Below are 24,817 nucleotides of genomic sequence, written 5' to 3'. Positions count from 1 at the left end.
GACTGCTATGCTAGGAGTGCTGGCTAAGATCTTGCGTAGGGCACCAAATTACTCAGGGCCGGAAACTGGCTTTGCCTATGGTAGTTGTATGTTGAGGATACTGTAAAATCTTAGCCTAATAATCAGACTGATACGCTGTTTTGCTTCACTTCTTTCATTCAGCTCTTGACTGCGAAAAGGCGCAGAAAAGGGGAAATACAAAAAGCTTTAGGGCTTGTCATGTTGCTGCCAAACATGCAAGTTTGCATCTCTTTGTTTCCTTCCTCTTCAGTCCCCCTCTCTTTCTCTTTCCCCTCCCATATATACTTTCCTCCTTGTTCATTCAGTCTTAAAGTGGCTGCCATGTTCTTTCTCTCAGCTGTTCCTCTTGTTTCTTGCTCTTGTCTCGGCTGGTTAATGAATACACAGCAACTCTACAAGGAATTACTGGTTGCATCCTCCTCACATTTTCCCTCTGATCAGACTGACTGTAGCTACATGAGGAGTTTCATCTCTTATATTACATCAGAGGCATCTTTCTGCAAATATTTGTTTTTTCTTTAGCAGGAAACTCTCCTTCCTCCTCCTGCTCTTTCTTTCACATAAAACTCTGACGAGATTAAACTGGGTTTTCTCTCACTGTGAGGACATTCAGCCAACACAAAGGCCAGCAAAACACTTCGCGCTCCTCAAGGAAAGACAACTTCAGAGCCGTCAAAACTCATGGTTTCTTCACAGATGAATCTCTCCAATTATTCAGTTGAGGTCAAAGAGGTTTAAAAATTCCATGAGCACTTCACTGTGTTAATGACAAAGAATGTGGACAAACATGACCATTACATGTAGATAATGTACAGTATGTAGATAGTAGGGTTTGAACATTTTTAGGACCACAGAATACATAGAATCTACAATCTACAGCAGAATGTTTGTTGCAAAATGTATATTTAGATTTACATTTGTGACAGAAACACATTGTATCTCTCCTGACCTTCCTGCAACAGCAGGGATTTACACAATGATGGCTCATGTTTTCATTATGCCTTCTTCAAAGCAGAAACTGTCTGACAGAACAATGGAGCTTTTTGTGGCAGAATATTTACCATGAAGTTCTGCTTTTTGTTTTTTTCAACATATTCTTTGTTTATATTTATATTCAAAATAATTGGATACTTTGTCTTTTGTCCCTCCATCTCTTTGTCCCCATTCCTCTCTTCCTCCCATCCCCCAAACCAATCCGCCCATTTTCCCTCAGTGATGCCTTCAGATTCTTCCACCAATCCTATTCTCCAGCAGCAGCCCCCAGCCCAGCAGGCTCCTCCCCTTCTCCCTGGCGCCCCTGCCCCGCCCGGGGAGCATGTTCACGGGGTTGGCCCCGTCCCAGGGGCCCCTGCAGCTGTTGCCACAGCTGCAGCTGAAGAGGCCCAGGCTGGGAGTGGCCGGACCATCCCGACTGCCTGCGTAAGGCCCACGCACCCACTACGAAGCTTCACCAACCCACTGCTGCCACCACCCATGGGGACCATTGACCCAAAAGTGTACACCTCCATGTTGCCACAGTGCAGTGAGTACAGCTAATTGTGTCTTTGTGTCTAATTGTGTCTTTGATCCTGGGTAGAAAAAGGTTGAAACCAATATCAATGCATCAATTGTCACTTGATGTTACATAACACAATATTTGTATTGACATGACAGGCAGCATGACAAGACTTAACATAAACATATAAACAGTCATGATATGACTAGGGATGTAACAGTATGAAAATTTCACACCGCGGTAATAGTGACCAAAATTATCTACGGTTATCGGTATACCGCAGTATAGATTTATTATATATTAAAACAGTCCAAATCCAGAACCTTAACAAAACACTGCAAAATCAACATTAAATAAATTAAAAGAGTGTATCAGAACTGTGCAACATAGGTCATTGGCTTTTTGTGACTTGGCAGCCTGTTTTTGAAACGTGTCCTTTAATGTCTGCGTTACAGTGGTAGAATGAGATGTAGTGGCAGCGGCACTCAATTGGCCAGCACACCCTCTCTGTGAAAAAACATGAATAGAAAATGTCATTATTAATTATTACTGTCGCCGTTACTAAGGGTGCAACCAGCAGATTACAAAACTCACAATTTAGATCATATCACTTTAGTGAGAAACAGGTTGGATAATTTTTTAGATCAAAACAAAAAGGATTATTGTTAGATTAATTATGAATACTCTATAGCCAATTGCCTTTATCCAACCACTCTGTTTCCTTTTGTCTGACCTGTTTGGCAGAAAAGTAGCATTGAACACACCACTTCGACGTGCTGCCAGCTCCACAGTAGCGTGTTCGTTCTGAGCTTGTGCGAGATGCAATAAGCGGGTGGCGCTAGTGTATAAAAAAGATGCTGGACGAGAGGTTTACGCACGGAACTCTCTTTACTTTCGATCAAAACGAAAGTTAACTATTTCAGACAAAACCAGCTGCATACTAAACAAACAGCGAGGCATAACCAAACAAGCACAGATTAATTTGTCCTGAACGGACATAACAGCTAGTCTCGTGCCAATACTCCTAAACATGAAAACAGGGAATGACGGAATGGAGTGCGTAGAAAAACAAAGCGTGTACAGTATTCCTCCCCTCCCACACACCATGCTGATTCGCTAGCACACCGATCAGAGAATCCAATGGCTCAGACAGCGACATCCAACCTCCTCTGACTTCGCACGTTGAATCGGAGCAGACAACGTCCATGCGGCTCCGAAAGCTTCCAAGGCAGCTGAACACACCGAACATATTTGTTCCCGGCCTCATCCGAGTCTCCCCAAAGGCTTCAGACGTCCAGCGGTTGGGCTGGTGTGTTCCTGCATTTATATTCACCATTTTATATTATTCTTTAGATATAGTCTATTCTACAAATAATCCACAAGTATTATGTATTTCTACTATTACTTATTTAAAATGGCTGTCTGTTTCTGTCTGCCTGCTCGTCTGTGGTCAATGGACTTGGTCAATCGATTGGTCAAATGGCTGCTGAGCCACAGGTAGATGCTGTTCTGGTGAATGGGCCTGAGATGAAAGTCAGTCATCTCAGTCAGTTTGCATTAACTAACTCAGTCCACCCAGTACGTGTGGAAATCGTCCTCATTGCAGCTCGGCATCAATATTTTGGGAATTATTAGACATTATTCGACATTAAAAAGTGAAACTTACAGTTAATAAGCAGTTCAGATAATGTGCCAAATCAAGGATCAACTTTGTTCAGTTATAGCACCATCTGGTCAGTTTACATTAGTGACAACAGCAAATTAGACAGAGAAAACTCGACATACGCATACATTGTGCACCCAAGCTTGAGGTTAACTTACCTTGCATTCGCTGAACAGTTGAGGGTGATGGTCACGTAAATTGGATGTGTTGCCGCCCCTCTTCTTGCAGCTCCAGCAGATAGGGCTGCCATCGTCGATCAGCTGTCCCTGAGCATTCTTATAATAACCAAAATACGCCAAGATTTAAGATTTGGTTTCTTTGAAGGCGGAAAAATGCCTTGAGGGCCGCTACTATCACGTCCTCCCTCTACCGTGTCTTCTTCACTACATAACAAGCGCACGCTGCACATGCACAGTGAGACTTGGATAAAGTATCTCTCAAGTTTTCCACACTGTGGTTATCGACCGCAGTGGTGACCATGGTAACAGTGACGTTCGTCAGGAGAGGCAGAGCCTCACCTGTCATCATGGAAAAAATAAAATATATAGTAAACAAATAAATAAAATGGTTATATTTATCAAATGGTGTGAACTCTAAACTAGTTTTCCATTTAAATTAAACAATGTGGATGTTTATTTTTAAAAATCGCTGAATTTTGCATTTCCGTTCAAATACGGGGAAGGGATGCACGGAGAGACAGCAGCAAGCTGAGCCTCTCCTTGGATTGCGCAATCCCTCACAAACTGAGCTCTGCCATGCAATGAGAGCATGTCACTGTCTCTCTGTATGCCAATCAAATGTTTCAAACACTTCTAATATATGTATCCCCCTGACTTTACATAGTTTAGCTGATGTATATAATATATGTGTGTAACCTGTTTCGTGTCCACAGCGATTTTACAAGGGCAGCAAAGAGGCACTGGGTAGGGGGCACTCGTGAGCCCAGACATGCTTATGCTACTCCGCAGCTGCAGAGTAAGTGACAGCGAGCTAGCAACAATCTCAGAGTCCATGGTTACGAGCGAGTCAAGTGCAGCGGCATTTCCCCCCTCTCGCGCCGCCTGGATTTACAATGGAGGATTTTATATCCCAGCTCAAACAATTTTCTAAACTGGACTTTCAATCGAAACAGGAGTTAATCAATAAAGGAAGACCAACACCGGAGCTGAAAGGTTTTCTTCAGACTACGGGACAGAAGATTACCCGCTCTTTTCAAACTGAGTGGTACACACGAAAAGACTGGCTGTGTGGATGTCCAGCGAGGAACCGCCTTTTCTGCTTTCCCTGACTTTTCTCAACCTGTGACAATGTCTGGACTCAGATGGGATATTGTGACATGAAGAATTTGCAGAGAAGCCTCAGCAAACATGAGTGGTCTGCCACTCACATTCAAAGCCAGATCGCACTAAAATCTTTTGGGGTCTCCAGGATCGACTTGGCTTTGAATGAACAGCGGAGACTGAACATCAACATCCACAATGCTAAGGTAAAGGAGAATCGAGAGATTTTGAAAGATCTCATCAATGCTACCTGCTTCCTTGCCAAACAGCAGCTGGCATTTCATGGAAATGATGAAGGTACGGGCTCTGCTAATCGTGGCAACTATGTTGAGCTCCTGTATAGTTTGGCTGAGAAAGATGACAGGCTAGCTAGACATTTGGAGACATCCACTGTATTTTCTGGCTTGTCAAGCAGAATACAGAATGATTTAATCGGTCTGCGAGCAGTGCAGCCCCATTTCTTGCCGTGGAAGTAGACGAGACCACCGATGTCACACAAAAAGCTCAGATATCTGTCATTTTGCACTATGTGGCTCAAAATGAAGCAGACTGCGAGGTGAAGGAGGTGTTTTTGGGCTTCGATGACGTGAGTGAGGACAGACGCAGTCCTGCTTCAGCAAAGTGCATGCCCAAGTCTCACACGTTTTTTAAAACACAAGGGGCCTAGGGGCATTTTTCAGCAAGTCCACAATGCGCATCCATTTGCTGGATGATGTTGTCAAGCACCGTTTGACCTGCGCGCATTATTCCACATTATCATGGAAAATCCTGACAACTGGGATAATGACACGCTGATGAGGGCAGCAGGATACGGTCGGTGGCTGTCAAAAGCATCGACATGCTTTCTCCTCACAGCATATGAGCGCATTTTCAATGAAACTGACACACTTTTCAGAGTGCTGCAAAAGTGCTTCTTCTGCTTCATGCTTTGAGCTACAGATACTGTTCCACCAGCTTCCTTGCCAAACAGCAGCTGGCATTTCATGGAAATGATGAAGGTACAGGCTCTGCTAATCGTGGCAACTATGTTGAGCTCCTGTATAGTTTGGCTGAGAAAGATGACAGGCTAGCCAGACATTTGGAGACATTCACTGTATTTTCTGGCTTGTCAAACAGAATACAGAATGATTTAATCCAAGCGGTCCGCGATGTCATTACAAATGACATTAAAAAGGAGATCAGTGCAGCCCCATTTGTTGCTGTGGAAGTAGACAAGACCACCGATGGCACACAAAAAGCTCAAATATCTGTCATTTTGCGTTATGTGGCTCAAACTGAAGCAAACTGCGAGGTGAAGGAGGCATTTTTTTTGGCTTCGATGACATGAGTGAGGACAGACGTGGTCCTGCTATAGCTGAGTATGTCCTGGGAGTGTTGGAGAAATATGACTGTGTCCACAAGCTTGTAGCTCAGACATATGATGGGGCGGCTGTAATGGCATCAGAGCTTAATGAGGTGCAGGCTAAAATTAAAGAGAGGGTGCCCGAGGCCATGTTTACCCACTGTTATGCACACAAGTCCATGCATCCATGACACCGTTGCAGCTCTTGGGCGCATGAGACTGGAGTTTGATCAATGCCAGTTTTGATCATTTTGGTGAGCTAGCTTTCCTTGGTTTGGTGGATTGTCACAACATTTTGATGAGAGGAAACTGCAGAGTCTGTCAAAATACGCCAAGTTTTGACTTTGTGAGACTAAAGGTGGATCTCATCGGACTGTATAGCTCACAAACAGTGAGGAATGAATGCAATTCTCCTGGACAGCTCCTCAACTTTTTGGCCCAGAAGGATCTCATTCAGACTGTTCCTGAGGCAACAACGTTGCTCCAGCTGGTGCTCACTGTACCTGCTACGACAGCGTCAGTGGAGCGGTCATTCTCACCACTGAAAAGAATAAAGACATACAGTCGGAACAGGATTGATCAAGGACGGCTTTCTTCCCTGGCAGTGATATCCATTGAGATGGAGAGACTTTTAAAACTGAAACAAGACAAGGAGGACCTCTACAAAAAAGTGACAGACATTTTTGTCCAGAAGGATCGGCACATGGCCTACATTTATAAGTAAAGGTAAGACCATAAAAAGGATTTTTTGTTTGTTTGTTTTTTGTTGGGTTTTTTTTAGTGAAATGTGCGTCACATGGGATACAGTTTGTATGTGTAAAGAATGTTGATGTAAGATATGAAATATAACCCGTTCACTGCTGCCGATCAGATGGGAGAAAGGACTGGCTCAGTTCATGGCAGACACAGCAGTAGTGGCGCTTCTGGTCTGCCGCGGCAACTGCTGCTGCTTTGATCATCTGTTTTTGTTTTGTATTTTATAAAACAGTGGCAGGCGGGTGAATTGAATCAGTTTACCAGCAACTGTGACGAGTTAATTCCAGTCAGATCGGATACAGTTAATCTTAATGATCAATATCTTGCGCTTTTCACAACCCGAGTTAGATCCGATCAAATTATATGTTTGTGATTGGACCAAAGTGTCAGTGGGTCTTCAGGATTCCAACACTACTAGAACGGCCATAAGCGGTCAATTTGACCGCTAGATGTTAAACTCTATAATCTCTCATGTAAATACCTGATTGAGTGATGAATGCATTCAATGTGTAATGATTTAAAAAGAACAAGAAAATTAACAATTAAAAGTAACTTATTTGATTATGAAACATTTAATTTTAAGACTTAATAATATAGGAAACAATAATATTAATCGAAAAATCTGAAAGCGAGCTGATCTAACAAAAAAAGAGCCGCTGTGATCACGGGTCACAGATTACCTCCGGTCTCCTCGCACAGTTACCACACACAGGCTAGTGGCATTTCAAGTGTCCGTATGCAGTGTTCCGTTTGCAGCTCTTTCGGACCGGCACTGCCTCCGTCTCCATGTCTGCAGCTGCTGCTGCGGTTGCTTCCGCTGCTTCCCACCTTGTGCCGACTACCGTGATTCCTTACCCCTCCATGTATTCTGCCTCAGCTCCTCTGTCAGCTGCTGCAGGACTTTCCTCTGGGCTCTCCTGCTGCTAGTGGTCCTTGAATAAGATGCGGACATTGATCCCAGCCAGGTCGAGGATGTTATAGAAGACACTGGCCATCTTTCGTCCCGCCTCTGACGGTGTACGCCCGCGGCATCTGGCCCGGGACGTCCTCGCTGTACTTGGTGTTGTTGTAGTACATTACAGACTCTGGTTTTGCCTTCGCCCCACTTATAATAGTTCATTTAATTAATTAAGAATTTTTGCCCCAAATTACCTACTTTCCGCCAAATCCTGGCTATTTGATCTCTGTGCACTTCATTAGTGTTATAGTTTCTCTTCATATTTTCCTCGATTCCTGATATATACATTTGGCCACGAGTTGAGCCAGCCCTTGCTGTCAAATGGTGAATAATCTACTCTGTTGGGTTCATATATTTGTAAATCTTATTCTGATGGAGTCAGTGGCTCACCAGCCATGAACCTCGCCGCACATCACTGCATGGTAATTAAAACTTAAACAGTAACCTTCACCGTCGGGAATTTTACCATGGTTTGCCGTGACACCGGTAACCTTTACATTCCTAGATGTGACATAATGTGGCATCACACTTCTTGACATGACTGGATATGACATAAGACTAATCTATCTTTGACGTGATGCAGCAGATATGGCGTCATGTATAGCAAATTGACTGGTTATGTGGCATACTGGGACCTGATTTGACAATTTGTAAAGTGATGTGTTGAGACATTGCATGATGTGACACATCACAGGGGCCTCCAGTTTTAGACAGGTAGGATTTGGGAATTTGGAGGCCATAAAAAGAAGGTGTTTTTGATGGTTGGTGTGTGTCAAGCGATGATTGTGATGATAGTGACTGTATTGTTGTGGTGTAAAGTGACATTATGAAATGTGACATGACTAAAGTAGTCTATCAAATTCCAACTTTGCCCGCTAGAGAATGGGGAAAACCCAACTTATCTCCACAGATACAAAATGAATACACTTTTTACACAAGTTCCACACAGTTTTGATTATTATGACTTCATCATCTTGTACACTAAAGTTGTGAATTGTTCCCACTATTTACTTAAGTTATAAGTCATGAATGCCTACGTGATTGCAGTGATTAAGAATAATGCACATTCCATGGAGAACTTAGAGTGTGATCTCACTCCCCTGCTAAAGGAAAACAAGACAATTGATGAGGTTCATCACAAAAAATAAAAGGGGATAAAAGAGACTCTTATGCCCATTTCATACAGCTCCTCTAATTCAGGAATTTTGCAACCTTATTCTGTCTCGCTATTTCATATGAAAATATTAACACAAAATGGGGGCGCGTTGCTGTTCCACCTTTAAGCCAGCAACAGAAGCAGTAACAGCCAAATCAACATCACGACATGCTTCTATTGCTTCCAGACACTGGCATGAACTCAAACATCACACATTGGTTGTTTCAGTGCACTAACAACAACAAAAAAGCCAAGTCAGCTAACAACGGGTCTTTACACCAGTGTTGCGGGGTCTCGGTTTAAAAAGAGCTTTTGTTTTAGCTGGATTCTCTCTGCTGCTTGCAGTAGCACTTTGTTTAATGTTTTATTCAGTGAAGCTAAATGTGTTAGCCTCAGGCTGCTACACAGTGTGTGTGTTTTTAGACAGATATACCTTAACAGCCTTTGACATTAGCCAGAGGGTTGGATCTGATCTGGGCTGACCTCTGTTTTCTCTCCCCCTCATCATGTTACTTCTCTCTCTCTCTCACTTTCCTTTAAGGTGCTATTACTGTATATACTCTCCTCAATTGTCTTTTGTCTAGCCATGGTTGCTGGCTCTAGTGATGACTATCACAGCCATTTCATCACTGCAGACCACAATCTTGACAAATATTAGATGGCTTGCCTGCAAATTGGTATAGATAAACATGGTTCCCAAACTGAGAACTTGAAAATGTTAATCACCTGACTTTTCCTCACCAGTAGCAAATTAAAATGTCAAACTTTTGTCAGTGTTTAGTAAATGACTACAGCCTGAATTGTAGACCTTAAGCTACTGCCCACATCTTTACACTAGTTAGAGAAGCAAAGTTTTGTTATAACAGTAATAACAAATTCTACATAGCAGAAAACAGAAAAATTACAACTTAAAGGGAAATTATCAACCTCACCTCCTACTCTCTAGCTTGGTGTCAGATGCTAATCACCAAATATTGGTGCTTTACAGTTAGATTCATCTTGAAAGTAAGTACTACAATTCTCAGTATTCAGGACTACTCCGAATTAGATTTCTAAAGCTTGTGTGGAGGGGCTAAGATGTATTAAATCTGATTGTGTAGTTTAAAATCAGGCGAGAGAGCAATTGCTAAAACCAAGAAACAGAGACTTGGAGGATAAACATTGATATTTATTCACAGAATAAAATCAGGTTAAAACCACAAGTAAAAGTCCATAAAAAATTAACCGCTAAAAGGCTGAAATGAGGGAAGCTAAAACTAAGGGATGAAGAAGTCTGACAAAACAGTTTGAAGTCTTATCTTTGGGAGGAAGCTGGCAGCACACGTACAGCATGCTGGCAGCGGTAGCTCGGTCACTGGGAAAAGAGCGCCAACAGGATCTCAATGACGTCACTCCCAGTTTAAAGGTCGGGAGACTCCAAATCACATTGCATTCCCTGGTGGCATTAAGTTGCCCTGGTTTCATGTAACAGCTACCATAAGGGTGTAAGTTGAGAAACGTTTTTCATTTTGATTGAGCTAAGCTTCGTTCCCTCCTCACTGGACAAGACAGAGACTCTTTATGGTTTACTTTCGTTTTTGTTCTACTATTCGTCATTATTGTTTTGGATCCATAGAGAAACACTGCACAACCCAGTCATTTCTCACCGCCTGTGGAATGAAGAGATTATCTTCAGCGACCCAAGTATGAGGCTTTTGTTTGGGCAGAAACGGATAGTATATAGCATTTTTTTTTTTTGCTTTGTTGTGCTTTCTTTTGTTGTGAAAGGACTGCCGAGTCTTATTTATGGTTTACTGTACTGTGTGCTAACTGTGTTATTACACTCGCTAGGAGCTCAGTCAGGCTAATCCACTCAGCCGATAGCCTGTATAGTCTTGCCGCTGTGTGTGATCACAATACGTCGTATTCCGGCTCAACCAGTGGACGATAAACAAACCTCAATTCGCTTCCCGGCCACTGTTCGAGGGAGACGACTGCTGTGCAACACATGATTGTTGTGTTATCTTTCGTTGTCTGCGAAGCACCTGCTTAGCTTCTTCCCACACACACACACACACACACACACACACACACACACACACATTTACATACACATCATACACATGTAGTCTTTTGAGCAAGCTGTTATAGTGTGAAACTTATAGTGGTTGGACCTTGCATTACGCGAGGCACAATTAAGTAGTGTTTATGCAACAATAAAAGGGAGATTTTGGTTAAATTTGGTTAAAAATCAATAATAATTAATGATTATTTGGGATAATTATAATGATAAATGATATGATCCAATCTGCATCAGACCACCTCGGGCACCACATTTGAAGAAGGCAAAAGATAGCAATTTTACTAAATCGGTCTTGTAAAAATGTACTCAACTGTTTATAACTGATTAATAATTAACTAATAACTGCAACCAAATTTACCCTAACAGCTAGTAATGGTTGAAGGACTTTGGAGTTCTTGACAGTGTAGAGGTTGGCAACATTCACTCTTGTAGAATTTTAAATAGACAAGTATATATACATAATATATATCTATACAAGTATGTGTGTGTGTGTGTGTGTCTGTGTGTGTGTGTGTGTGTGTCTGGCAGAACAAAGAAGCAATGGTGGTCACTGATATCACATGTGGGTGTGATATGCTTCAGGCTCAAGGAATGTGTGTGTGTGTGTGTGTGTGTGTGTGTGTGTGTGTGTGTGTGTGTGTGTGTGTGTGTGTGTGTGTGATATTATGCCAGGATATCGAAGTATCGAAGATGGTTAGTTGCATGCAGAGACCCTGAGTCTGTGTGAAGCATAATTCAACCACCATCCAATTAACACTAGGAAAGCAAGATTTGGTGGTAGAGGGAGCAGTCCTGAAGCCTGGCAAGGAGGTTGTTTTGTGAAAGACAGTTGGTTGTCAACCATGTGTTCCAGGGTTCAGGAGTGGCTTACCGTAGCTGTCTTGAAAGGAGCTGGAGTAAGGCCTGAAGTGAGGGAGGAGTTGATCAGGGTGGTGAGGAATGGGAAGTGATCGTGCTGGTTGGGAGGTGAGGGGACAGAGAGCGTCTAAAGAGGAGGAGAGGGAGGATAACAGAGTGGAGAAGGCTTCCTCGGTGGACATTAGAGCGAACTGCTATGTGGAGGGTAGTGAGGAAAGAACAGTTGAGGAGAAAGTGGAGGGAGAGAAGGATTTCAGGTTGCAGAGAGTGGTGACCGTGTGAGGTATAGGTACAACAAGGGAGATGGTGGACTTCAAGGGGAGAGAGAAGGTGACAAAGTCGTGGTCCGACTCAGTGAGCTGGGTTACAGAGAGTGCCGAGGTACTACAGGACCTTGTAAAGACAAGGTCAAAGTTGGTTCCCTGCCCGGTAGGTGGGTGGTGATGGGGAGAGTGTGAGGTCAAATGTGGAGAGGAAGTCAATGAATTCAGATGAGTGCAGCTTCTCTGGGTGGATGTTAAAGTCACCCAGGGCAATAAGTGGTGTGCCATCATCAGGGGATCAGCTTAGGAGGGTGTCCATCTTATCAAAGAAGTCATGGAGAGGATGGGGGGCATGATAGGACCACATAGGTATAATTAGGGGTCCAGTTCCTCTTCATTGATCTGTTTGTATTGAGAAGTTTGAGAAATATTAGGCAGTTTAGAGGGCAACTGGAGTGGCAGTGATTGTTGGCAGTGTCTGGGGTGATCTAGGTCTCCATAAGGGCCAGGAAGTGGAGAGTCTGCAGGGAGGCATAGGCTGAAATAGTGTCTGCCTTCTTGACTGCAGACTGGCAGTTCCATAGCGCCCTTAGCACTTCTAGTTCACTAACAATGGAGAATGGCGAATAGTGGATGAGTTGGGCAGGCAGGCACTCAGGCAAAGTTGTCTGGGAAAAGCGTGGGAGGAACTAAGGTAGCCAGTAGAGCAAGAAGCAGAGTAGAGAGGTGCTGGAGGTTCTGTTCACAAAGCAAACAAAGTACAAATGTGAGACGACAAGCTCATACAAAGATGAGCACACTGAGTTAAATCTAAGATGGGGATCTTGAAACTAGTAATATACTTGAAAGAAGCTAAACACAGTAGCTTTTGGCACTGATGTAATCACCATGCCTGGAGAAACAATCTGGTGATGGAATGGAGATTAGACCAGGGTTAAACAGCAGATGATAAGTAGATGACTTGCAGGTGCACCTCTCCGTTACAGCCAACACCATTACAACTCTCATAGATACAGACACACACACAGGCAAAAGAGCAGATAAGGAAGAAGGGAGTAGGCAATGCAGACAACGGGAAAAACACAAAAACAACAAAAACCCTGACTGCCACAGTAGGACCGTGACAGAGTACCCTCACAAACAAGCCACAGAAAAGCAGACAAAGAGACTAGAGCACTAAAAACAGTTTCTGGTTTGACAATTTTGTCCCTGCTGACTTGCAAACTGAATAGTTCTTGAATTTTATACTCAATACTTTTGTCAGCTATGTAATCCCATACTTATATGAACCTCCAGGACAGAATTCTATTGAAATCAACAAAATTCTTCCAACAAAAATATTCCCTCACTCCCTCTACTTTTCCATTTCTTTCTTTTCGTTTCTTTTTTTTTTCTTTTTTTACACAATGTTTTTTAAGATCATAGAATCTCTCCTTCTGTGGCTCACACTGTCATTCTCTCCGATTGCCTGCAGCAGTGTGAACAACACTAGCCTACAGTACATGTGATCCTTGGTCAGCATGTGTAGGTGTGTGTAAGTGTGTGTGTGTGTCTCTTTACATGCCCAGGTGACCTCAGATTAACATTGATTTTCAGCTCCTGAAATTTTTGTTTAGAAACAGCAAGCCTGCGGCAACACTCAACTCCCCCCTTCGCTCACCCTGTGACCCCCACCTCCCTTTTTCTACATCAAGCCAGGCGGTGCTACCTCTTTTAGCTCCCTTCCTGCTCTCCATCTCTCTATCAAGGACAGAAAAAACAGACGAGAGATGGTTTTTGATGTTCATTGTTGGCCATGTTTGTGTTTTTATTCGGGCCTGAATGACTCCCTTGGTGAAAAGAATGAGATGCTATGATGGTTAAATTGGATTGTTGCAGAGGAAGGGAGAAGAAAAAGGGGTGAACAAACTCAGGATTGTTACTCAAGTTTGAAAGATGTATAGAATTTCTAGTAACTGACAGTAGTTCTTCCTCTAATATCCATTCCATTCCATAAAGCTGATTTAAAACCAGAACTTCTAGGTTCTGATCCAGAAGCTTTTGGATTTTATTTTCCATAAACTTATTATTTTATTAGATTCTGACAATACTAAACAGCTAACATCAAAAGTAACTTTTTTATGCAACTGTTGAGGAAACTCAAAGCACTTAGTGAATGATCTGAAAAATACTTACTTACTTGGCTGCTGTTAATGCAAATCAGTATCCATAATCTCTCCCTGGTTGCCTGTTGCAGGTAATATTATGCTGAAGCTATAAACTCTCCACTACCTGTTTCATGCGGGTTTTAGGAGACTGAACTACAGGTGTTCTAGTATTCAGTAAGCCAACTCGAACAGATTAGATCGAATAGATTATTATGCAAAGTAGACTAAGATAAATGATTATATTTTGCTTTTCACTTTATTTGCTGGATTTTTACTACATAATGTAGTAAACATATTAATATAAAACAACACTGCCAATGATTTCCACCCACTACTCACAGTGGATGAGAGTGAGACTGATGACCTGTTTGATATAGTAGGATGTGGTGCTAGTGGCCAGCTGCTAGGTTTTTTCTGTGTTGTACAACATTCTGTAAATAAAACAGATTCATACCCAAAAGAACTAGAACATTAACCATGATGATGTCATCAGTGATATCTCGGCTTTGGCTTGATTTTAAGTGAGTGTCTACATTAGAAATTGGAGGTGTTGTGTTTGAGAGTTTTAAGCAAGTAGGAATTATGGAGAGTCCCATAACGATTGTGTTGCATTACACTATGGGAAATATAGGATCCAGTGTTTTTGGAGCTCAATGCATATAGGGACTGATCATCTGAAACTGAGACACCCACATTTAAGGAGGCAAAACAGTTCATCTTTAATGCTTTTGCAGAGTCGACAAAGCTGCAACACAGTTCATTAGTTCCACGAAATTCAGGGCAAACATTGTGTCAGGCACTGTTGCTTTAATTAAGATCTAATAGTGTTAGTAAATAGTTACAGTTAATATTTTGGCCATCATTATCATCGCAGAATATGAGCGCATCATCGGTGCCAAAGTGTTGAGCTTTATTTATTTAAACATGTCATATTGTGCATCAAAGTATAATGAGCCTTACATGGGCTATCATGTTTTCTCTAAAGCTTACAAATACAATATACGTATCTTGTAGGAGACAGGGTATACTTTAGTAAACATGAGCCGTGACACACAAAAAAAAAATAAACAAAAAAATATTTCTGGGCTTAAACTGGAGCAAAGGTTTATTCTTGATTCTTCTTCAGCAACCATAGAAACTTTCAGCCCTCCTCCCTCATTTGATATATATTTAACTGAGACCTTCTTCTTTTAAATTGAGCTTCAAAAGCCCATCTACAGAGTCAAGTATGATGGTGGCCAGTAAGGCACCTAAATTGGCCTGAATGTGTTGCTTAATGTTGGAAACTATAATGGGATTGTCTGACTCAATGTCTGATACTTAGAAAAGACATTTCAGCCACAGCTGGAGGCAGATTTAATGGATGTTTTAATGTATGTACAGTCAGTCAGAAAAAACAGATGCTGCTTTGTTTTTTTGTGCTGCGGAACTCTCAGCCTTCACTGAAACTATTTCTTGAAGCAGTTCCCTCACTACAGGCGATAGTGTGTCCCAATTCCCAGGGTTACAATAAACAATACTAATAGTAAAAAAAAAAACCCAATAGAATAAAAAAGGTAAGAAATGAAAATACTCATACATAGTATGTGCAATGTAAACAGGGTAATTACAAACAGTGTGGCATTGTGTGTATTGTTATCCATAAATAATAACTATGGGCATGAACATTCCAAGTTACTGTTAACCAAAATGTTCATCACTTTAGATGATGGAGCACATGCTTGATTATAAGATTATTCATTAAAATGACAATGTAAGTTTGCAACACTTTTTCGGAAATTATGAGGTTGTCAAAATTTTAATTACATCATGAGAATTTAGAAATTGGCATGTTGTGAGGCACCCCCCCACAGTTTCTATGTGCAACACCACATATCCCAGATCTGCCTCAAGTTGCCAGAGGCCCCAAAATTGATTTGAAAAGGTTTTACACCCTTTCAAGCTTAAAGCAAATATTAGTGTGCACCAGGTCTGAAGTGGTAGCACAAGCTCTATTGTGTGTCAACTGCGTAAATAATGTCTTTTCAAATACATTTTGGATCTCAAGACTTCAGGAGACTTGAGGTAATACATAGGTCCATTTTATGTTGTGTTTTGTGGTATGAAACATTTTAAAACTACTTCAGTCATTTAGGAGATGCTCAGGCCATGCTCCAGAAATGGACTATGAATTTTTACCTGTCTCCATCCATATTGTCATTATCTAGACATTGGACGTCAAGATTTTGTTTTACTATCTTTGACTTACAATAATTAAACATATTATTATCTCCAGAGTACATTTACAATGAATAAGAAACATTATTGAATCCATGTAACTTGTCAGTGGAAAGATTAGTTGGAAATATTATTCATCTATGTTCACAGTTTTTGCACAAATATTGAGATAAAGATACACTTTTGGAAAGTTCTGAGAGCTGCTTTCTGAAGGTTAACTAAACCCTAACCCCTCATCCTTTCTGTGCACCTGTCTTTCCGACCAATATGGGAGCACCTCATTGTTCAGTTAGACAGGTATGCAGACAAGTAGACATCAAACAGACTGGCAGATATAAAATAACAAGATTAAACAAGGACCAAACTCCTGTGTGAAGCAGAAGAGATGTTTCTTCTCTCTCTCCAGACTAACGTTGTCTCCTAAAAGACACTTTTCTCTCTAACTGTATTTACCTCAAATTGTCCTCAGGATCAATAACCCCTCCCCCTCCACCCTCACTCCCTGTGGTTGTAAATCTCTCCATTCTTTCCTTCGACCCAGAAACAGATACAGACATTGCTGATGTGACCCCCGGCAAGCATTTCTCTCCTCCACTCCAGCTTGTCTGCTAAACATGTCCAGGTTTCTGAGCAGACAGGCAGCTTCTCTCCACTATACCCCTATCCTTCTCTGACAAACCCCCTGAGGGTGTCCAAGCACCGTGAAACTGTCTTTTATGGCTTCTCCACTGTGAATGTGTAACCTTTGCTTCAGTTCTCTACTGCTGCATCTCATTGTGTTTTTCCACAAAATCAAGCTCAATTCAGTTTGGTCTGACAGCAGCATGCTGAGAAGTCATACAAACACATTTGGTTTCGCTTCATTTTGAAATGAAGCTGACAAGGGTCTCTCTCACCATATTTACACACATTCAGAGCCATGCAGTATCTCATCTCAGTATTACTGTGAAAATAAAAGACTGGACACCTCTAGACCCTTGTAAGTTTTAGATGGATGAAAGGGTCAAATCTTGGTTCCTACTTACACTAACACTTTACATATTTTGCCTCACAAGTTACTTACCCATTTAGTCCAACGAGAAATGTTTGCCTGGTGTATAAGCCATAAAAAGTTTTCTAGCCTCCGGGTTTAAGTTCTCATTTTGCAGTCCACTGAATATGTGCAGTTTAGTCTCCTCTGCTGGCCCGTGGACTTTACTTTGTGATTGTAGTGGCAAAAAACTGTTCAGAGTTCTTCCTTCCTTGGTTTGTACCACCTGGAGAATGCAGGTGATGCAGTGTCAGACTCACAGTTTGTGTCATTAAAACAGCCAATGAGAGAGAGTTTGACTGTTCACTACTGACGGTACTTTATCGTAAAGAGGGTTTGAAAGCCTAAGATACAAAATAAAATGCAAGAGGTTTAAAGCAGGTTTCATAGGCGCAGATACAATGCACAGCAGGCTCACAGACTGAGGTCAATGTTGGTATCTGCTGCCTTCTCCCTGTCATTCTCTACCAGCAACCTTTTTTAAAAGGTGGCACCATCACCACCTGTTAAGTAAATCATGTCAAACATTTAAAAAAAAACAAAAATCCTACAGTGATTATGTCACAGATTTTCAAAATCGCTGTTGTGACTTAAGGAAGTCTTACAAACAGAACACATAAACCTTATTTGTAGTTTGACTTGTCATGTCAACCATTTTACAGACATCTCTTTAATCATGATTATCAATGCTTTTTTGGCTGCAGTGGAATTTTTAGCTGTAATACTGCCACTATCCACCCAGCTAAATTGCGAGCAATGTAGCCTAAACAAAATGTATAAATAGTAAGTAATAAATTAATGGGTTTGCACCATCTGTGGGCTTCTTCAGCTGAAAAGTTAAACAATACTGCTGTCTAACTGTGAAGAAAAGTTACCAACTACTATATGAAATGTTAATAGAATATCCAACTACCAGCCAAACCAAATATAACTACTAAAAAGAGACATGGTCCTCCATGTCTGTGCTGCAAATTTTCTATGTGTGTGTATATATATATATATATATATATATATATATATATATATATATATATATATATATATATATATATATATATATATATATATATATATATATACATATACATATACATATATATATATATATATATATATATATATACACACATGCATATACATACATATATATATATATACATATATATATATATATATATACATATATATATATATATATATTATAAAGAATTATTGCATGTGGCCTGACCGACCTCAACACATGGACCTTTGAGTCATTGAAAAAAATCTTTGTGGCCCTTTACGATTTGTATTTGAGTATGCCTGGTATAGACTTTCAACACTGAACTTGATCAACAGAAAATAAAACATCACTCTTATGAATCACATTTTATTTGCAACATTTTCAGTTTCACAATCAATGAAGCGATCATTCTGACTATTTCGACCATCTGAAAACCAAACATAGCAAATGCATGCAGGACAGAATAGAAGAGGACAGGACAGGACATACCATATCACTCCCAAACTTTGCACTATTCTGACAGTTTACAAGAAAATTGTTGGGGCTGCTGAGCTGTTTAGAATTCCATTCCATGTCTTCAAATTAACACTTCAGCATGTACATACAGTAAAGCCTACCCAAGGAGTATGATGACAGCTTCAGTTCCATTGTTCAAATACAATGGGATGTGCAAGGTGTGATGGAGTAAGGAGCATGATGACAGAAAGCCTCATCAGGAGGTTGTCCTGGATGGATGGGCCAACTAATTCTCTTACTTTGGTACCAGAGACCACTGTTCTTGTTTCCCACAGTCAACATTGGTTTCTTTAAACAATGAGCAGCATCTTTCTCTTACCTTAGACAAGTAGTGTATGTCCTTGAAATTGACCAAACCTTAATCAAAGAGATGTCAGATCAGAAAACCTTCAGGTTATATGAAGGAAATGACAAAAAACATATTTTCTCTTTTGTAAAAGTCTGAAAGTACTACTTCTTCTACTACTGTATTGGTTTGTGGACTAGTAATGCTATACTGTAATTATTAATACATACAGCTATTAGAGGAACTACAATGGATTTGGTTTTGAAGCTATTAAAAAAAGCTTTGAGGTTGTCTTTTCTTTGACAGTGAGGAAGTAATTTATCTGCGCCATGAAGACTGTTCATTTTCAAGGAAGTTTAAAGCATACTGTTTCATATTTGCTGGTCCCAATCTGTTGCTGTCAAGGCTATTCCAGGTGTTTTGTTGCACAGACAAAAGAATGGATGTTTATTGATCAGGAAGTGTAGGAGTTCTGAAAGGGGTGTTGAGACAAAACAAGGCTGTTCAGGGAATCAAAGAGGAGATTTAGCAGCAGTTAAATGTATTGATTGATTTTCGTGTTTGTTGATGTGTTGCATTTTGACATATATGAATAGGATTGGAAATGGAGAACCATTCAGTCTCTGAAATTACAACATGCTACTGTAACATGCATACATTGTCTCTGAACTCATCAGTTATGTTCACCATGCAGTCTAGTAAATCATCAATTGCATTCACAGGTTCTGTCTGTAAAATCATGGATTATACTAACCACTCTGTGCCTAAACCTTCATTTACATCAATGAGTTACTCAGTGCGTTTACATGACACTTAAGAAAATCGAATTACTGGGTTAGTCCGACTATGATCGGATCTTTAAGATGCATGTATACACCTTAGTCTGACTAAAATCGGACCAGATTGGATTTCTCATAGTCGAATTAAAGCACCCAGATTATTCGATTGATGGTCGCATTAATCCTGCATGTATACATTCCAGCGTATCGGATCGGATTTTGCGCAGGCGCGAGATTTTTCCCCGGGACCACGAGCCAGAAGTAGATGGACGGCGGCAGCATCTTTCCTCCGAAATCGCCGCTAGAAAGAGCACCATTGTGCATCTAGTTTCTCTAATTATCATGTACACCATATATGAAGTGTACAAAGATGTAGCTTCGTACGCCATCTTTCTTGAATGCCGAGGCAGCTGGTGATGTAAAGAGGTCAGCCGGAGATGTTTCTGTTACCACTCGTTGAAATGGGTACAGCGCCACCTACTGTACCGGGGTATGACATGCTCCGGCACAATAATCCGATTTTCTCCCCGGCATGTATACTCAGATAATTGCAGTTGTCTGATTGAGTAGCATAGTCGAACTATGGCTGTAATCCGACTAAGCTGTGCCTGTAAACGCACTGACAGTCACCAGTCTGTCCCAACTGACTTAAATTGAACTGTGCTACAAAAATCTTGATTTGCAGATTTATTACGGTATAAGCTTGATTTCTGTTAGCCTGGCGCATTTCCATTTCCAATTTGTATACCTTGCCCATGTTTTTGAGATATAAGGGGTAATGGTTTAAATCATCCGCTATGAAATGGGACAAGCATCTGGATCCTCATACGTACAAGGTGTAATATATACATCATTACACAACAAAAATTTGCTCGAGAAAACAAAAGTCTGTAAACTCCCTCATGCTACACAAATAACAGAACTTGTATACCATTATCTACAGACAGTAGGTGATTTTAGGGGTGATGATGGGGGATGCCGTTACACTTGTTAGCAAAATTACCCAAAAGCATCCCCCTTGTAACCTGCCATCACTCTTCATCCACTAGAAGCAGATAGTGTGCTACAAATCACAAGTTGCCACGATCAGTTCCAGTGCACAGTGAGGTCAAGCCGGGTATGGCTGCTTTGCGATCCAGCTGCCTGGTTTATTTTTGAAGAGAGCCGCAATAAGCTGCACGGAGCAGATCGCACAGGAGTCAGAGACACAGGAAAGGTATAGAGCATCCGGTCAATTTTCAAAATAGAACACCCTGTGCAGACTCCCGATTGTATAAAAACTAAAAAATGACCAGATGAACAAAAATGTTCTATTTATGTTCTAAAACCAAAATGTTATGTTTTGTTAGCATTTCTAAGTGCGTCTGTTCAGGACATGGCGGCTTATGTTATGATGCCAGTTGTCATTTTTGTGCTGGTTTGTAGTTTAACCATTAGTGAGGAAACTGTTACATTTCCTGACACCAGCTGTTTTATGCCCTATTGAAACGCACTCTGCTGGGCAAACTGTGTCATTACACAAATTTTTAATAACCCCAAGCATGGTTTTCTGCATGGTTTTATACTTTTTAAATACAAGGTTTTAATACCTTATAAATCAGCCGATAAATCCATGAAGGCAAATACTGATAAATCGCTCGGCCTCTGCTATTTTGCACAATTCAATGTGTGTCCTTCAAGTAATTTAGACAGTAAAAAATTCCAAAGGGTCATGTGGGTCATGTAAGAACCCTGCTTGTAGTGTTTTGTGACAAACATGCAAAAACTCAGTCCACTGCATACAGATTAAAGGTGTATTTACTAATTACTTTAATTCAGTTATAAAAAGACATGTAGTAAGTAGAGAAGGAAGATAACTGGATGAAATGGAATTGTAGAGTTAATGTCACAGTTATGGCTAAGGCGTCCAGCAATGTCCTTTGGGAGGTGCGCATTGGTGTGTCGGGGCAGGGTGGTGCTCCCATTGGGCCATCCCCCCTGTTGAAAATTAACAAATCACCTACTATCTATATACAAATATACATAAACATACCTGTTTTGTGTCAGACATGAATCTACATTTCCAATGTCTTGTTCAACTGTGGGGATTTTTCCTGCCTCACTCTGGCTCCTCCATTTGCAGTTTATCTGTTACAAATAAAAAAGCAGGGATGCTCACAATTTGTTCACAACTTCACACTAATGAAGCCCTTAATAAAAATAACACTCCATTACCTGCCCACTAGGCATATGCTAGTGATAGCAACCAGCACGCCTACCCTGCCAGTCTTCACTGAAATTAGAGAAGGAGTGCCAACTGCAGCACTTCACTGCTGTACCTTGGATACATTTTCGGTGTTGTATGACATCAGAGGGGGAATTGCAACATTAGAATATGTCAAAAAGTGGGTCCCTCACACACATTTGGAGGACTATGGAGACCTAACACTTCACCAAGATCTTCTATCACAGCAATAATCAGGACATCCTACCCCCAGGTATGAACACACAAAAGGAGGTTTAGAGCTACGTGGTAGGGGCCACAGGCATATTTGGAAAGGGCCCAAATATCGAAAACAAAGCAATGTGTCAAATGATGAGCATCGAACTGTTTTCCAGTGTAAACTTTCAAAGTAATATTTTTTTAACCAGACCTTTTTTCTGTCCTGCCTAGGTACAAGCCATCAAAAGCCCCAGGTAAAGACAGCCTCTCTAGGTCAGGCCGGTAAAGCTCGCTCCCCTCTGCTGCCTGTCTCAGTCCCTACAGCACCAGACTTAACAGAGGAGGGAGGATTGAAACCCGCAGAGGATTCAGCTGCTAATGTAAGTCTGCATGGAGAGAATGTTTTTTTGTTTGTTTGTTTATAATATATTTTCAATTTTAGTTATGGACTGAACATAACACATATTGATAAAACAGTCATCACGATCTTGAATGCAATGTAGTTCAATACAGAGTATAAAAAAAAATCCAAAAGAAGACACTGATCAAGGTTTACAACAGTGTACACCATTAGAAGTTAGTCAGACTCGGCCCTTTATGTGCAGCAGTAGAGGGTCCTAGACCTTATCATGGTATTTTAAATTATCATTGTTGTGTTACTGATATTTTCAAGGCTTAGTACGTTCCCCATTTCCCTTAGCCACATTTCATAACTTGGTGCAGAGTCAATTTTTCACAAATGCAGAATAATTGTTTTTGCCACAACCATACCGAAAGAAACAGCTTGAACTTCATACGTATTAGCCACAAGTAGAGCCCCTGTCCCTCCTAAGATCGCAACCAGTGGATCTGGGTTCCATTTTTTCTTAAAGGCTTTAGAGATGCATTGGATAATATCAGAACATTAAGATGACAACTTTGCACAATACCAAAGAGTATGAGCAAGTGTTCCTTCAGAAAACTTACATCTGTTACAAAGTGGAGATGTCGATGGGACAAACATATCCACCTTGGTCCTACAATATTACAAACAGTGTAATGTCTTGAAGTGTATCAAGTTATGTCAAACATAAATTGAACAATCACTTATATTTGCCAGACACTGTTCCCAGAGCCCCTCGCCTATCTCCCAATTTAGCTTGCTGGCCCATGTCTGTCTGTGAGCAGAGGAATCTTTAGGCGTATGCTTAAGCCAAGTTTGATAGAAATATGAGACCGCCCCTTGGCTGAAGGGGTCATATCTGTTGATTAAGTTTAGAGTTTCATGGCAGGGTTTGTTTTGGTGGCTGGCTATGTGTTTGTTGGTGAAAGTGTCTGAACAGATTGGGCGCTTGAATACTCTGGAAAACTCTTCAGCTGAGCAAAACAAGCGAAGGTTCTGTTAATATATAGTGACTTCAAGTCACATAAACCTCTCTCTCTCTTTCCACATCACAAAAACAGAGTCGTTCATACCAGGGGTGAAGGCATGATTATTGCATATTGGGCTATCCAAATAAGTATCAAGTGCTTTCATGAATCGTTTGATATGACTCCATATTTTCAGAGCGCTGCCTATGATACTGCTTCCACTGTAAGCTGTTTTGTTTACTTTGGTCGGGCTATTTAACAGGGCTGGGAGTGGGGTGCTCCTGCAGTGTTACCCAGGCTGGACAGTCATCTGAGTTGGCTGGAGGGCTTTTCTTCCACCAAGCTATGATGGACAGTTGAGTGGCCCACTGATTGAGTTTGAAAAGAGCAAAGCCAAGAGACCAAAGCCTCCCTTCATTTTTGGCTTACACAGAGTACCAACCAAAGAGATGGGGAGGGATTACCACAGGCACGTGGGAAGTTTTAAGTAGGGGGGGCTGCCAACTGAATGAATGAATGAGTGACGTCATCGTATTTTTTTCTGCTACTATACCCTAGCATATCACACACTACTAGGCTGCTTACTGGCTCCCGAAAGCTACACACAAATAAAACATAAATAAGTTCTAACATGAAATGCAAATTTTAGTAAGTAAGTAAGTAAGTAAGTAAGTAAGTAAGTAAGTAATAAGTAGGTAAGTACAGTAATCAACACATGACATGACAGGCACAAAATTTGTTTTTACACACTGACACTGTGACTGTCTTTGGTGCTGAACCTGACAAAAGGCCTGAACAAAATTAGCATCTACATTGAAACGCTACATTGAAGCACTGTCCTTGGTGCTGAGGCTGAGCATGAAAAAACAGTCAAATGTCTATTCATTACCTCTCTGACTTTACAGTCGGCCCTAAAAAAACATCAGCAGAAAAAGGAAGTGGCCAGCAGAAAAAACTTTTTAAAAAAACAAAAACAGCTAGTGGCAAGTGGTAACCCGAAAAACAGAAGTTCCGAGCAAGCGGCGATCACCATGGCCAAGCAACTTTGCATACCTGAAATTAAGAGATAAAAACAAGACAGCTGTTAGCAACTAAAGCTGTTGCTGCTGCAGCTATTACTGTTATCCAAACTAAATTAAAGGAAGCAAAGATTGTTTAACCTATGATTACGCATTATGTTGCCTTCTTTCCACAGCAAATACATTATTTCCTC

At 41.0% G+C, this 24,817-nt stretch overlaps 1 protein-coding gene across 1 annotated transcript in view; it reads left to right on the top strand.

Moving 5' to 3' along the window:
* dcc (DCC netrin 1 receptor) overlaps window positions 1–24,817 on the top strand; it is a 289,488-nt gene that overhangs the window by 237,289 nt on the left and 27,382 nt on the right. The window contains exons 27-28 of the mRNA XM_037118172.1: window positions 1,235–1,543; window positions 22,486–22,634. Coding sequence (XP_036974067.1) covers window positions 1,235–1,543; window positions 22,486–22,634 — 458 coding nt within the window. The remainder of the gene's footprint in view (window positions 1–1,234; window positions 1,544–22,485; window positions 22,635–24,817) is intronic.

The sequence above is a fragment of the Acanthopagrus latus genome, chromosome 12 (genome assembly GCF_904848185.1).
Source record: "Acanthopagrus latus isolate v.2019 chromosome 12, fAcaLat1.1, whole genome shotgun sequence".
Taxonomy (NCBI): Eukaryota; Metazoa; Chordata; class Actinopteri; order Spariformes; family Sparidae; genus Acanthopagrus; species Acanthopagrus latus.
Note: the sequence above shows the minus strand (reverse complement) of the source record. Positions and strands in the feature narration are given on the sequence as shown.